General features: G+C 38.5%; 1 protein-coding gene across 2 annotated transcripts in view; it reads left to right on the top strand.

Annotated features, from left to right (window-relative positions):
* The window catches only part of waca (WW domain containing adaptor with coiled-coil a), a 38152-nt gene extending 25737 nt beyond the window's left edge, over positions 1-12415 (top strand). The window contains exons 8-13 of one of the 2 annotated variants that reach the window (XM_079595710.1): positions 2214-2336; positions 7015-7163; positions 7239-7351; positions 7642-7882; positions 10736-10863; positions 10952-12415. In XM_079595710.1, the coding sequence (XP_079451836.1) occupies positions 2214-2336; positions 7015-7163; positions 7239-7351; positions 7642-7882; positions 10736-10863; positions 10952-11021 (824 nt within the window). In that variant the 3' untranslated portion in view covers positions 11022-12415. Of the gene's footprint in view, positions 1-2213; positions 2337-7014; positions 7164-7238; positions 7352-7638; positions 7883-10735; positions 10864-10951 lie in introns of both variants that reach the window. The other variant, XM_079595709.1, reaches the window with a different exon arrangement.
* The last annotated feature ends 4571 nt before the right edge of the window (positions 12416-16986 follow it).

Genomic DNA, 16986 nt, shown 5'->3' with positions numbered 1-16986 from the left:
TTTTTTTTTCATTATGACAATAATTCATTCTACATTTCCAATAAAGTGGCAGGTGTCAGCTTTCAAATGAGACCATACTTGAGCTTTTAGGACAAAGGGTCAATTAATTGAATCTTTTTTAGGTTGGGTATGCTATTTCTGGGGATTTTTCAAAAGTGGCGCTGAAGGCTAACAGGTTAAAAATCTTGCTTATGGTACTTTGAGCTGCAGCCACTACGACTTCAATGTGGTGTGTTTGCAAGTATAGGTTTATTCTTGTTGGGTTTCTTGTACCTCTCAAGCGGTGTATAGAATTGCTTGTGTACTTGCTGGGCTTGCGTCAGCTTTTCCTCTCTTAACTTCACATCTCCGGGATGAATCATAGCTTTGCTGCTGCTTGAGCATGGCCTGTGTGAATTGCCATTTGTGAGCGTGTCATTGCTTCTCGCTTTCCATCATTGGCCGCATTTGCAAACTATGATACTCAATTACCCGCTGATTCTCCGAGCCGGAGCTAGGGCAAATGAGAAGTTTGGTCCAAATAGTCTGGATTGGAGTTTTTGCTTTCTAACCGCTACATATTGCACGTGTCTAAACAGTGAAATTGGCATGACCCGGTGCCAGGACTTGCTGTATCCTTTCCTCAAAATGCATGAATATTGGAATTTGTTTCAGTGCAGTCCCTGTAGTTCAAGCTGTGGTCAAGTGATTTGCTTAAAGGTGTTCAGTTCTCAATCACCCCACTTGAGACTGAAACTTAAACATATTTTCTGACATAGGGTTGTCATGATACCAATACCAGTGAATACCAGATTTTTTTTCCCAGTGAAATTAAGCAAATGTTTCTTGAGCACCAATCAGCATATTAGAATTATTTCTGAATAGGGGTGTCACGATTCTCCAAATCCTCGATTCGATTACATTTTCGATTTTAAGGTCACAGTTCGATTCGATTTTCGGTTTTTACTCTTCTTTTTTTAGCACAGGTTGCTATGCCATTTTTAGACCAAACTTTTATGCATAATATCTGACCTTTGTTCGCAATGTACCACACTACATTGTCAAATTTAAAACATTTATTAAGAACATAAATGTAACAATACTTCTTCAGTCAATTGGAAACTAAAGCAAAATAACCTGCGATCTAGTTTCTCTTTTGTAACTGCATTCTTCTTCACAGAAGATGACATTCAAGTTCACAGCAAAACAAACAAACAAACAGTTTAACAGATAAATCTATGCGTTGCGCAGAGCCACGTCTTTAAAATTCTAACACTTTATTCTCTGAGTGTACACACACACACACACACACACACACACACACACACCGGCGGCGCCATTCGCCGTCTGTCCGCGGCGCCCATCAACGACTCAGGACCTTGTTCAAAATGAATCCTGCCGCGCCAGAGAGCGCCATTCACATTGTATATTACATTTATAAATTAATACATTTTATATACATTTATTTGTCTCAAATCGTCGTTATGACTTTGCTGCAATATACATGTTTTACATTCATTTACAGAAATCAGCTGGTTGAATGAAAATTGCTGATGTTATCGGATTTTCAGGATACATTCAGTTAACGGACGCTCTCTGAGATAGAGATAAAGTGCAGACTAAGCAACGTTGTACAGTAGCCTCATAACATAGACATGATCTTAATTCCATAATGTCCTTAAACATAATATTGCAGGCCACATGAAAGTGCGCGTCCGGTGTGTGCGATACCTCGAGTTGTCATAGACGCGCCGCGGCGCCGGTGTGTGCGATACCTCGAGTTGTCAAAGACGCGACGCTTCTCGTCCGGTGTGTGCGATACCTCGAGTTGTCATAGACGCATAGATTTCTGCTTGACAAGCCGATCGAACGTGACATGGGGGCGTGGCAGCATCGACGATTCCATTTTTTAATTCGATGATCGAGATTGTGACTTAATTTCGATCGATTTCGATTTAAAATCGAAATCGTGACACCCTTATTTCTGAAGGATCATGTGACTGGTGTAAGGATGCTAAAAATTAAGCTTTGCCATCACAGGAATAAATTACATTTAAAATTTATATTAAAATAGTTATCTTAAATTGTCGTAATATTTGACAATATTACTTTTTACTGTAGACACCTTTTATCACTCTGAATGATTTCAGAACTGTTCTTTTGACTGCTTCCTGTCTTCACATTTTGTCCTTGCTTTCTTGTTTCATTCTGTGTTCTCTTTGTGTTCTCTGTAGTTCTCACGGCTGCAGTAACTCAGGCTTCGCTGCAGTCCATGCTCCATAAGATCCTGACTGCTGGTCCGTCTGCCTTCAACATCACAACTCTGCTCTCCCAGGCTACTCAGCTGTCCAGCCAAGGTACACACACACACACTGCTGCTACTACCTCTTACTCTCAAACCTGCTGTGTTTTTCATTTGTGCTACAATGTAGTCCAAACTAAATTGCTTTGACATGGTTTTTTTTATGGTTTAGGGTCAGCTCTGTTTTGTAACCTGAACTTGAACTTTATAACTTGAGCTCATGGTTTTGATTGGTTGTTGGCGTGAGATTGTGTTGCTTGTTGCCGACTCATGTCAGCTGTGGGGTTCTGAGTCAGCTTCCTTGAGTTAGCAGATGGGGTTGGTAGCTTAACAAGGATCACACACAGGCTTGGCTGCTGCTGTCTGAGCAGATAATGAGCCACGTGGGCTTCAAAAATGATTTTTGGTTTTAGCACAAGTAGCTTTGTGTATGGATTTATCATGCAGCATCTGTTATTTGTCAATGTCTTAATTGCACATTGAATATAGATTGTGATCACCACAATTTTATTTCACAGTAATGATAGATATATTATAACTAATTGTTTATGTGAATACTTGCCAAGATGTGCATTTTGACACATTTATGTGTATTTGACCTTTTAAGTGCAGTAATCTTCAGGCCCTGTTTACACGAGAATGCTCGCGGGTGAAAACTTAAAAATATTTTATCAGATGTGCCTTTCATTTACCCGGCGATGGCGTTTTTGGGGCTTAAAGGGATAGTTCACTTTAAAATGAAAATTATGTCGTCATATTAGTGTTGTCAAAAGACCCGGTACTTCGGTACCATTTCGGTACTAAAAAAATGAAATGGTTATGGTACCAGCTTTTCTTAAGTACCGGTGGTACCGAAGTATCGGATTAGTCCGGTTCTTGATGCGCTGTCCGAACGGTGCACAGTTGCGTCCTCTTCATAATAGGGATGGCGAAAACTAAAAAAAAAATTTGACCGACCACCGAGCCTCATTAGCCGGTTGAAACCGGTTAACCGATTAGTTTAAAATATGCTACGCTATTTGAAATAACAGCCATTTCGAGCCGCGCCTGCAATTTCACAAATCTGTCGCATCTTCTCTGCCGCTCTGCCTCCCGCTCACACACACACACACACACGGCGCCGCCCTTCTACTCACGTCAATTTTTAAAATCCCCAACAGCGTGAAACATGAGTCCCGCAAACGCGGCGCTGAGGAGCTTGTATGTATTTGGCGGACAAATGGTTCCTTAGTTTCGAAATGGTTCGGGTACAAGGTGATCGCGTTGAAAATAAAGGCGTTTGTCTAGCATTAGAAGCTCATTTGAAACATTGCCGCAGCTCATTTCAGAAAATGACAGCTCCGAACCGAAGAGTTTAGTTTGAGGTAGTGCTAACTTTAGTTTGAGGTAGTGCTAACAATAATAAAGAAAGATGATGATCATCATCACCTTATCTGTTACCACTGAAATGTATTTGTAATGTATTTTCATATTTAAGCACTGTATCACACAAGTTGCAACTTGCGTTACATCGGTGTCATTCTGTTTGGTGAAATGGTCCCACACACTACTATTTTCTGCACGCTTCCTCCTGTCGTCTGCCCTGGCTCTAACCTCGAGTGTGTTAGCCTGTAGCCTTTACTTTCTGCAAACCTTGTGAGCGCGCGAACCCAAACGCTGTGACCTCGCGCCGAATGTTTTTATTGTTTAAGTACAAACGGGCGAGTTATGAAAGATTGAGTGAGAGGGATTTGTTCACTTCACACAAAAAGATATTGGAATGAGATGCTAACTGTAGTAGCGTTTAGTCCGCTGTCTATAATAGCCTAATTTAGAGATCTCTTTTTTTTTTCTTTTTTTTTTACCGACTGCCGAAAACTTTGATCGGTTAACGTTGATACGGTCAACCATCGGTCAAACGGTCATCGGTTAACATCCCTACTTCATAAACACACTAAGACATGGCGAGCGGCGGCGCTGCTAATGCAGTGGCTCTGAATCCACTTGTTGACAAGAAAGGAGGAAAGAGCCGTTCACGGCGCGTTTTTTGCGCGTGCAAATTCGTTTTTCAGGCGCCTCTGTTCATGGTTGCATAGCAACGGCAGAAGCAACGGGAAAGCACACGCTTGTGGAAAGGAGAAAGCGGTGCAAACTGCGCTCTCCATGATGACGAGGAAGTATCATCAAATAATTAATTGATTTCTAGCCCTTGCATTAGCTTTACTACTAGATATATTCATTGAGATGAGAAATAAAAAGCCGCCCTGTACATCTATGATCAGCTGTCCGGCCGAGCTTTCCATGTTACGGAAAGGCTGCTGGTTTTAGTCACATGACCCGTTGAGATGCTTCTATTATAAGCCGACATTTGAAGTAACAAATTTGCACGCGCATAAAATGTGATATGTGAACGACCCCTAAAGTGGTATCGTGTGCGGTTGTATCTAGTTTAAAAGGCCTTTTAAATCTGAACGCAGTTTTAGGATCAAATAAGACAGTCAAGTCAAATAAAACATGTTTTATCTCCTGTTTAGTTGGTAACACTACAATAAGATTAGCCTGGGAAAACCCAGACCACTCTCAGTTGTAACTGAGTAAGGGTCTGGCAAAGCTCCATAGACAATTCATTTCCACAGGGGCGTCACCAACGGACGTCGGATAGATCTAAAACCAATCAGAGCGATGAATGACATGACGTATGCAGAGCGACGGAGAAACATCTCGAGACTCTCAGCAATTCTCTGTTTGTGTTAACGAAAATGACAATTTTAAATCGCTTGAAACAGACACGATACCTGATTCGAACGAGTGATTTTGTGATGTTCCACGGCGGCATCCATCTTTGTAATGTACAAAATCTGCGTCACCGTCTCTGCTCTGTCGTCATCGTGTAAAGCCCGCCCCAACGTTTCTGATTGGTGCCGCGATTTCGACGGATTGGAAATGGGTTTCAATGGGCTCTTTGCCAGACCCACTTGCAGAGCAAATCTAAATTTGAAGTAACAACACTGAGCGCGACAGTGGCTCAGTGGTTCATGTAGATCATCTACAAACCGGAAGGTTGGTGGTTCAATCCCCGGTTCCACCTGACCAAGTGTCGAGGTGTCCATGAGCAAGACACCTAACCCCAGCTGCTCCCGACGAGCTGGATCGCCTTGCATGGCTGACACCGCCGTCGGTGTATGAATGAGTGAGTGAATGGGTGAATGTGAGGCAATATTGTAAAGCGCTTTGGTGGCCATTGGGTCTGTGAAAGCGCTATATAAATGCAGTCCATTTACCATTTAAATTTGCCGGAAGTGGTCTGGGTTTTCCCAGGCTACAATAGGATACCATTCATTAACATTACTTAATGCCTTATCTAACATCAACACATTGAGTGAACAATATATTTTTAAAACATTAATGTATGTTTGTGAATGTTATTTAATACAAACACTTGATTGTTCATGAACAGATAAAACTTTTGATTTTAAAAATGTATTAGTAGGCTACATTTTTAAATTACCCCAAGGAGAATAATTGCTTCGGTGTATATAACTATTGTTAGGTAATTTGATCTATTGTTATCTAACAAATGGATATACACTTTAATATATGCTAATTTAATCTAAATAAGCTTTGGTACCGAAATTGGTACTGAGAACCGTGGATTTTCACAGGTATCGGTACCGAATACTGAAATTTTGGTACCGTGACAACACTACATCATATAATCACCCTCAAGTTGTTTCAAACCTGTATGAATTTCTTTCTTCTGCTGAACACAAATAAAGATATTTTGAAGAATGTCGGTAACCAGACAGTTAACTGTTACCATTGACTGCCATAGTATTTTTTATTTTTTCCCTACTATGGCAGTCAATGGTAACAGTTAACTGTTTGGTTACCAACATTCTTCAAAATATCTTCATTTGTGGTCAGCAGAAGAAAGAAATTCATACAGGTTTGAAACAACTTGAGGGTGAGTAAATGATGACATAATTTTCATTTTAAAGTGAACTATCCCTTTAAAAACGCAAAAAAAGTGAAACCACCCTACAGAGTGGAAATCTTAAAAACGCTCCACCGTCGCGTTCCCAGCTAAAGGGTAAAAACGCAAAAGTCTACTAGGGAGGGAAGTATAAGGAAGGTTGTACGCAGGCACACAGACTTGGTCTTGTTGTAATGTTAAAATGTTGTTTAATGACATTTATCTCAACTAAATTGTTTGCTCACTCTTTTTTTGTGTGTTTTTACAGTGGGGTAATTTTGTTGCTCATGAGTGTACTCTGCTCATAAAAATACTACTGAAATTTCAGTGTGCCAGTGTTATTTTAGTATTATTTTATATACTTTTATAGTTTGTTTTTAATTTTTATATATATATATATATATATATATATATATATATATATATATATATATATATATATATATATATATATATATTCAGTTTAAAATGCTGTAACTGTGCTTTTGACATTTTTATGCAAAACAAATTAAATATAAATTTTTAGTACTTCAATGTAACTTATTTTAGTTAGTTGCCAAGCCACATTTAAAAATTTCCGTTTAGTTTAGGTTTTTCCATCTAATATTCTTCAGCTTTTTCAATTAACAAATGTTTTAATAGTCTTCGTTAATAAGAACACTGCAGTGTGTAAAACTAGATTGGAATCTGAGCCAGAACTGTATTTGTTGCTAATGACATACTTGTTGTGATTTACTTATGGCACTATATCTCTTCACCTTATCTTTCTCCTATGGAGTAGCCCAGCAGTCCAGCCAGTCTCCGATGTCTCTGACATCAGATGCTTCCTCTCCTCGGTCGTACGTGTCTCCCAGGATCAGCACGCCACAGACCAACTCAGCCTCCCTCAAACCGCCCCTCAGCACCACGCCGGTCTCCTCACAGACCAAGGTATACAGCGGTCCAATAGGATGACAGATGGCAAATGAAACTATGGCTTTGTAATGCACTCCCTTTCTTTCTCAGATGAACATTATGACAAATAAGTCCAGTTCTCACCCTCCACCGTCGTCCCAGCAGTCCCTCCCCACAGACAAACATCACGACAACGGCAATTCTCCACGGCTGCAGAGACAGAGGTGACATAAGACGTTTGGAAGTGATTAAACAGATCCATAAGAACTTTGTTGAAGTTTATTGAAGGCTTATGGGTATTAACTGCCCACTGCATGCCATATTTGTAGCTTAAAGTGGCTTTTGTGGTGTTCGACTGCCATCTTCTGGCTGTTTGTGGTATTGCTGCTTTTGGTGTTCTAGGATCACATTAAAATGAATGTATTTGTAAAGAGTTGGTGCAGACAAAGTAGTTTTGCTTTTCATAAAAATGTAGAAAGAAATTGACCCATCCACTGTTTGTGATTTGCAGCAGTCAGAGAAGTCCATCTCCGGCTTCGAACCACATGGGCAGTAACAGCAGCAGTAATAATGGCGGCAGCGGTGGAGGTCAGGGACCAGGTGCAGTCAGCGGAGCGATGCCCCCGGGTTCAGTATCTGCCGGCGCAGCCTCAGGCAGAGCAACATGTACCTTCACACCCACGCTGGCCGCGCACTTCAATGAGAACCTCATCAAACACGTGCAGGGGTGGCCCGCGGAGCATGTGGAGAAACAGGTATGGGAACGGGAATCTGTCAGAACACATTTCAACTTACCGTACTTGTGATTTGGATTTCTATGACCATTATAAGTTTAGGGTGAAATATAATTTTTTTCTTAATCCGTTAAATGCATTAATTACATTGATCAAAGCTGATCGCAAAGACATTTATAGTGTTACGCAACAGGGCTCGCAAAATTTCTTAGGAAAATTGGTTAGGAGTCAAAACATGAATCAAAAACTTTTTCAAAACACAAATATCAACAATTGGATATAAAATAATCAAATTAGAATCATTAATACAAATATACATCTGGTATTCTGAAGTGAAATGTGTGTGACCAGTATGGAACATGAATCTGTCTGTGGCTTAGCCCCCAATGAGGGTATAATAAAATAAAATAAAGTAATGATGTCCCGATCAGGTTTTTTTGCCCTCGAGTCCGAGTCATTTGATTTTGAGTATGTACCGATACCGAGTCCCGATCCGATACTTCTATAATACATAAAAAAAGAATAAAGAAGAGCGAAAAAACAGATCCAGGATGTTCCTCATTTTTGATTTAATTCACCTTATTTTAACATTCAACAACTCTGTTAACAAACAGAGCACTTCTGTGAGGTAGCTTGAACAATCAAGTAATAAATAACATAAATTCTTCACTTTTGGTGATGTCAACAAAGTGATTTTTTCGTCATGGTTTGATTCGTCATGCCACACGCGTTGCTGTTTCTGTGTGGAGTCAAAAGGGTCTAGCTCTGTGCCACCGCATAACTATAGTGTTAAAAAATAATGAGAATATATACATATATTATATCCGAGTCCTGATCGGGAGGTAACGTCCGATTCCGATCGAGTCTGAAACCACGTGATAGGGCCCGATTTCCGATCATGTGATCGGATTTGGACATCCCTAAAAAAAAGGTAACACTTTGGGTTAGGGTCTAATGCTCACAATTAACTAGTTTCATTAACATGCAGATGGCAGGGTTTTATCATCACTGAGGTCCCAAATGTGAGGTAGACTAGTTAGGGGTGTTCGCGGCCAATCTGCAATAATTTTCTCGGGGGCCCGAGAATTTTTTTATTTCTCTGATCTACATATGTGCATTTTAAGATGTTTTGAATGCCAAAACAATTGGACAACAATAGCTTTAAAACCATGTCACACAGCTGATTATTTGTCTCTCCTCATCAGCCTCACTCTTTTTCTCTTTGTTTTTCTCTTGCTCTGGCTCTTCCCGTCCTAAAGCTGAGCTTTGACTGATAGGCTTTTCATTTTTGTCTGTCAATGACAAAAGTAAACTTGGGGTCAGCTGATAGGTTGATTTATGAATCATTTTCTCAGACACGTTCATTTACTGAAAGCTACTAGGAAAGCTAAGTAGCCTAACTGTTTATTAAATTTATTCACAATATGTACACATTCATTATTGATCTTAATACAGGGCCGTAGACAGGGCTTTATAATCAAATAGGTCCTAAATGTAAGGTTGTTAGGGGGTTCACATTTTTTATTTCTCTGATGTGTGCATTTCAAGACGTTTGAAGGCCAAAAAAAGGATAAGAAATAGCTTTAAAACCATGTCAGCGGGCAGTAGATTTGTCAATACCTGCTCCCACTTCTTATCCATCACTCTTTCTTTTTCTCTCAGTCTCCTCATCTTGCCCTGTCTCTTCCCCTCCTAAAGCTGAACTTTTTTAATTTACTGAAGGCTACAAATTGTACTATATTAATTCTCAACATGTCCACATTCGTTATTAATATTGTGCTTAACAAGATGAAAACGGCTTTGTTTCTCGTCCCCTCACAATGACAGTAACGTTAAACGAATTACATTCCACTAGTCACGTTACAAAGGCCTATTTTCAGTTCAAAATGGCGAAATTAGACAAGTAAATTCGTTTGCCTGATCATTTGTAATTTGTTTAACATTTATGACCTAAAAAAAAGGTCAAATGTGAAATATTTAGTTTAGCTACTTACATTATCGCACTTGACCATAAACTGAAGCGTCGAGTCGCTCTGCTCAAATTCGTGCTCAGTAGCTTCTGTGAATATAAATCCCGCCTACTTTGATTTGATTGGTAATCTCTAATATTCTGACATTGACGAGCAGTGACAGACCAATGAGGCTCAGATACATATACAAACACACACACATCCTGTCCTCTGTTTCTGACGTGCACTCTGTTCGGCGCCACTGTGGATTGAAGACGAAGAACGCGCTGAATCTGATTATAACAAGACTGAACCGTACACTATTTCAGATAGCCCGTCGGGCAGGCCGGTTATGCATTTTGGTAGCCCGACTGGAAAACACAATAGCCCCGGGACGTCGGGCGGGCGATTTTGCGAGCCCTGCGCAAGATATGTATTTGAATAAATGTTGTTATTTTGAACTTTCTATTCAGTAAAGAATCCTAAAAAGAAATATCTTGAGCACAAATCACCATATTAGAATGATTTCTGAAGGATCATGTGACACTGGAGTTGAAATTTCAGATTTGCCATCACAGGAATAAATTATATTTAAAAAATCTATTCAAATAGACATCAGTTTTAAATTGTAATAAGAGCTCATAATCTTACTTTGTATACTGAAATGCATCAAATATGCCTCGGTGAGCATTAGAGACTTCTTTCCAAAAAATTTAAATATCCTAAAGACCCCTGATTTTTCAATTGTAGTATACAACACTCACTACGTCTTAATTTTTTGGAAATAAAGGAAAGAAAATGAAGAAACCGTAGTTTAGTTGGCACTATATATTCGGTCCCATCGAAAAATGGCACACAACATGATCCAAAAATGCTGATATTTTTGTTGCATTGCTAACTATTCACATGCGGCTCTCCCGTCCAGGCCTCGCGGTTACGTGAAGAGGCTCACACCATGGGCAGCATCTACATGTCCGAGAACTGCACAGAGCTGAAGAACCTGCGCTCACTGGTGCGAGTGTGCGAGATCCAGGCCACATTGCGCGAGCAGAGGTGCATTTCTCTTTTTCGTATAGCATTGCATGTGCATGTGACGCCCATTATTCCTCAAATGTACTAACTTGGTTCTCTTCCTCTACAGGATACTGTTTTTGAGACAACAAATTAAAGAACTTGAAAAGTTGAAGAATCAAAATTCCTTCATGGTTTGAGGAACTCTGGGCTTGCGATGTGGTCTTGAAACAGGAGGAGAGAAGGGGGTAGGTGAATGGGCAGGCAAAACCCATTTCATGCGCGCGGAACCCTGGAGAACCAAAGTTCCGTTGCGTTCTGCTCTGGGCCCAGTCTTACATTAAACAAACTGCAGCGAGGTCTTGCTTGGACTGAGAGGGGGAGGGGAGAGGGGTGCGGAGAGGTTTGCAGAGGAGCTGCCCTCGCCCCGTCCCTGTACATGTAGATTATTTGTAGATGTTATTTCCATGTTGTAAATATATTTTGTAGATGAAGCCGTGGGAAGCCATGCCTATCAAAGCTTTTGACATCCAAACGTTAAACTAATCAGCACCGAGGCAGACTGGGATCTCAAGTGCCCTCATTGTCACCATATGTAGAACTCTTGACTGCAGATCAGATTTTTAAATGACATGATTAAAAAAAAGAAAACAAATGCTCTTCAGTTATACGATCGGTGAACCATTTGCCTTGAGCATGTACCAGACCTGCATGGAAAAGGTGGACTAGTCGACCGGGACATTTAACGAGGACGATGACGCGCACACTCTTTGTCTTCTCACGACTCTGCACACGTATCCACCGGTTCATTTCTCTTTCGCTACATATAAAAAATGGTAGTAATGCTACATGGTTATTTGGTTAGTTTCTTTCTTTCTCTGGTTGCACTATAATGGTTTCATTCCCTCACCCCATGCCTTTTGAGGGGGTTTACATCATGTTTGTCCACAATGGTTCAGTGGTCTCCTACCTGCCCCTAATGGCCCAGCGATACGCCCATGGTCAACACCAGTGCCTGCTTAAGTGATGGAGTGAATGTGAGCAAGAACGAGAGGAGAAAAAAAATCATTCCTGCTGCTCAACCCATGTCGTTCCCCTCCCTCACCTCCCTTGGCAGGAGATGAAGACTGGTTGTCACCCAGAATCCCCTTTTCTTTTCTCTTAATCTTTCCAGGTTATTTTTTTCTTTTGATTTCTTTTCTGTACCCTTGTTTTGTTTAAAAAAAAAACTGTACTTTAAAAAAAGAAAAAGGAAAAAATGAATGTGAGATGCAGTGGCGAATTGCGTTAAAAACTAGAGTTCATTCCTATGTACAGTTGCTAAGTAATAATGAAGTTAAAGTTTTATTAAAGTTGCAGTGATTACTAGTCTATCAGATATGTTGTATTCATAAATTATTACCACACATTTTCCTTTGCACCCTGATTGGATGGAATGGGGGGGAGGGGGGGAGTGCTACTGGAAAACAGGAAACTGAGGGTCAGCCAAGGACTGGACATCACCAACCCTGTTATACCAGGGTCAGGGCAGGGTCACCTGGGGTCGGAAGGTCAAATGTGAAATGTATGTATTGTAATAAACATGCTAAACTAATATTTTTGTTGTGCTTTTTTGCGGGGTGTATTTTGTCGTCATGCTATTTCTTCCATGTCGAGTTTCATTAATACATTTAAATCAGACTTGAACAAGCTTAAAAGATGGGTCATGCACAGTTTGGAGGACATTAAGGTACCTATTCAGTTATTTGGGTATCGGTTGATATTTGTTTGTTTACTTGTTAATTTCTCAGTTGGTTTTGAATTTTGTTATTTTACCCTATTTGTACATTTAATTTAACTTTACCATCTACTAGTTAAATAGTGAAAACACTAATTATTTAACACTATCAAATCTCAATTTATATTTGTTCATACAAGTGTTAATTAGAACCATTAACATTTATTTTCAGTAAATGAAATAAAGCTGACGTACTATAAATATTAGATTAAATCTTACCTTGGAAACTAATTTAAACAAGTTTTTTATTTATTGTAAAGCTGATTTTTATTTTGCACATAAAATGACAAAAAATTAAATGAAGACTGAAAATAAAATATAATTTAAAATATTAATGAATATATACAGTAAGTATATAAATAAACATCACTTTTCACACTGTCCATAAATTGATGCCTAAATTCACTTATAACGTTTAACACGCATTCATTTAATGTTTTAATTTATCTAAACCATTAATACAGGCCATTTATTATTTATGGTCCATAAATAATAATCTAAATATAGTTCCATCCCTACTTTTAAAACTGTTTCTAAGAAGGTGATGTCCACCAAGAGTCATTGTTGTTCATTACAGATTTGTGAATATTTGCCAGCTTTTTGTTTTACTGATGCGATTTAAAACAAGTCTGATTTCTTAGGTTTTCCATTTTAAAAGTCCAACACAAGGTCCATCTGTGGAATAAAAACAACTGCAGATTATACTTTAAAATACAAAAATACACTTACTAAAGAATAAATGTCACACTGCCTGTGTGGAGTGGACACAAAGAGAATCAACGGAGGTTGGACCACAACCATGAACTTTAGATAACTGAATGCCTCTCAACTAACAGCACATCAGCAGCATGACGTGTCCCATCATTTAAGAGCAGTTCAAAGCCGAGAGAAAGCCTGGATGTCTGTTCCCTATAGGACTCAGATGTGCCTCAGCTTGAGGTCCTGAGATGTGAAGAGTAGGTTATGCTGGCATGCTGAGTAACTCAACATCAAATGCTCAATGGTTTCAGCATAACTTATATAAACTTGTTATTAAAGCATGACACAAGGCTGCTGAAAGTCTTATGAAACTGCTTTTTAAGATGGTTTGCCATCTACTGGCATTCACACCCATTCACTATAACAACAACAACAATAAAGCAGTCATTTCAAATATTTTTAAAGCATTTGTATATAATATCCTTTTTAGTTGTATAATGTAGATCAGTTTTTGGTTTTCAAACTGGGGTCCCGGGACCTTTAGAAGGCTGCAAGGGAGTAACGGGTCTGTGGAAAAGTTTAGAGGAAAAAGTATGATAATAATTATAATATGGTTAAAATAAGTTTTAAAATATTTATCCAACTATTAGATTAAATTACATTAAATAAGTTGACATTTGATTATTATAAATAAATTTAAATAATAAATTGAACAGTACATTACTATAGTGAGTGGAAAGAATACTAATATAACTTAATAGAAACTCGTTTGAGATTTATAATAGGCTATTACTTGTCAGTGTATAAATTGAGTGTTTATCAAAGATAGATGCCTTTTAAATTTTAGGATGGGAATCCCAACCGAGGGGTGTCATATTTGGGGGTCTTGTGGCATCTAAAAAGGCTTGAGCCATTTCTATCAGATCAGATTTATCACCCAAGTCAAATTAGCATGAAGTGTTCTCTGTATTCGCCTTACATGACCTTTTTGTGGTTGATGATGTGGATAAATCATCCAATTAGCAAATGTCAGTAGCTACAGTTTCTTATCTACTCCTCGTCTTAGCCATTAGCCAAATAATAATGTTTTGGTAAGTAAAAAAAAAAAAAAAAGCTTTTTTTATCGAACTAGAACCAGAACCAGGACATGGCGAAAAAATAAATAAATACTTCCACTCATGGACAGCAGAGGGCGGCACCTGATCATTCAAACTGAAAGACTGCGAATATTCTGACGCCGTTGTTTGAAATGTTAATTAACTTTTCTTTTTTTACATGAAGTTGGAAGTGTACGTATAAAAAGTCTAATTTCACAGTCTCTACAAACGTTGGTGTCCTACTTAAACTAGCCTACCTATTACGAAAAACGTGTTATTTGGTAAATTATTGTAAAGTGCTAGACTGATGAAAGCCTTGATTACTGTATTCCTCATTATCTTGTGATTCCTCATAATTAGTAAGACTAGACTGTTCTTTAGAGTGGATTACTGAAATATAGGCTATACTGAATAGTCATTATTCATAGTCAAACTACTTAACATTAAAGTTAATATGCTGAATTTGCAAAAGTGGGTCGAATTAAGAATGACTGCACAAAAATGTAACATTTCCCCCTTAAAACAACTCGGTGAGTGTGGCATTAGAAGTAGCCTATCAGTAGGCTAGTGATGTTCCGTGGGCAGTTTCACAGACGCTTGGATTAGTCTGTGGAGGTGTGAATCTCACCATTTGAAGGGAGGACTGGTTTTGAACTGGCGCCTGTGTGAAATTACCAACAATTAGGATAATTGCTGTCAATCCGGTAATTTCTGTAGGTCTCTGAATGTGTCCCCTGAAGCGGAATCGCTTGTCTTTAGCCTTTGACACTGAATCGATGACCATCTATCAGATGTGAGCGTCTCCCAGTCTGTCTCCCATCATCAAACACTTCCACTGCCGTCCGTCTCTACCTCCAGAATAAACCACAGTATCTGCACATTCCCCATACTATCAAGACGTTTTTACGTTCAGTCACAAAAAAAAAAAAAAAAAAAAAAAAAAAACTTGTTTTGGTTTACTAGCATTTTAGGCTATCCATTAAACTTGCCTCAATAAATTAATAATAAGATAGACTGTTGCATCCTAATTTTCCAACAAAGGTAGCCTATCTGGCGATTTCTGAAGTGAATGCTGATTATGAATCTGATAGAAAGAGTAAAATTCATAAACATATGGTTGTATTTTAAAGGGAAAAAAATGTATGGGAAAAATAATTGGGTGCTGAGCTAGACTGAGCTAAACTAACTGTTTTTATTCAAGTCAGTTAATTTTTATTCAAATAAATTCTGTTTATATTAAAATATTATTTAACGTCACTGAATACATTAAATATATTAATGCAGACATAAAAACTGTTTTATGCGTTAAATCACAGCCTATAGCTCTTTAAAGTAACAATTGCGAGTTATATTTTTTACAGTAGCCTACTGTAAAAATTGGTATGATTAATAGCCTAAGATATGACAACATATGTTTTACATTGCTTTACCTCATCAAAATAAGTTAAGCAATTTTCAACTTTTTTATAAGTTATTCAAGATTAAACTCATTAATGTAATTTAAGTTGAAATTATTTACACATGCAAGTTGATTGTACTTAAAAATGTAAGGCAGCAACTTTTTTTTACAGTGTAACATGGGAGGACATTTTTTTCAGCTGTATGTTTGACATTTTCTATTTTTATATCGCCCCACTGCACGCTATGATACATAAATACATACATACTACACACATAACATATTTTACCCAAACATGGGTCGAAACAACCCAGCATTTTGTATAAATAGGCTACAACAAAAAAGTTAAATGCAAAAATGTGAGGTAAATAAACAACCTCAGACAGATTTTTCAAACCAAGGAAATTACAGAACCCCCTTTTAACCAAAACATAGGCTACTTTAATTTTTCTAATTATGAATTTTGTTTTATTTAAAAATTTAAACATCCTAGGGTAGCCTATGTTTGATGAGTGCCTTAATATTTTCATAAATAATCTACTGCAGTACTTGGGTTACATTTATTCGTTTATTTATGGTTCAAGGTTGCCCAAAATGCCTTCAATTGGGAAGCACATGCCCTGACCAAAGTGCTCAACACATTAGGGCGGGTAGGGCAGTTGAGATATCGATCGTTGTGCTCTGTGTGTTTTGCATGGGATTGTCTGGGGGGTAATTGAGTGTCACTGTCTGTCTGTGTCGTCTCGCTGGCGCCATGTGCCTCTTTGGATTGCTAATTTTTCAAACCGACCCGCCTACATCCACTCTCTAGTGCAGACCTGCAGTTTCCACCTCCAGCAGCCTGGGAAACACTGTCGTATGGCTGACAAAGCACTGAAACATACTTCTGACTTTAATGCGTTTCTTAAAAAAATAAAAATCAATATTAATACTGCCATTAAGATCTTAATGGTTTTGATAGGGTCTTTAAATCTTGATGATACAATATGTTAGGTTTCTATTTCGTAATCTGCCACACCAGCTTTCATTTTAATAACCATTATGCTATTATGTTTTTTTCTTCTTCTTCTCCTTGCTACCTGCCTCATCATGCGATTCTGTCTCAGCATCTGTAGGCGGAAAGACAAATTGTATGACCGCTGTGTGAACCAATACCAATGCCAATAGGACGCAGTATGCAAACGATTCAACAT

This window comes from Phoxinus phoxinus (genome assembly GCF_949152265.1).
Source record: "Phoxinus phoxinus genome assembly, chromosome: 21".
Classification (NCBI taxonomy): domain Eukaryota; kingdom Metazoa; phylum Chordata; class Actinopteri; order Cypriniformes; family Leuciscidae; genus Phoxinus; species Phoxinus phoxinus.
The sequence above is the reverse complement of the archived record's forward strand: the minus strand, read 5'-3'. Positions and strand labels throughout refer to the sequence as shown.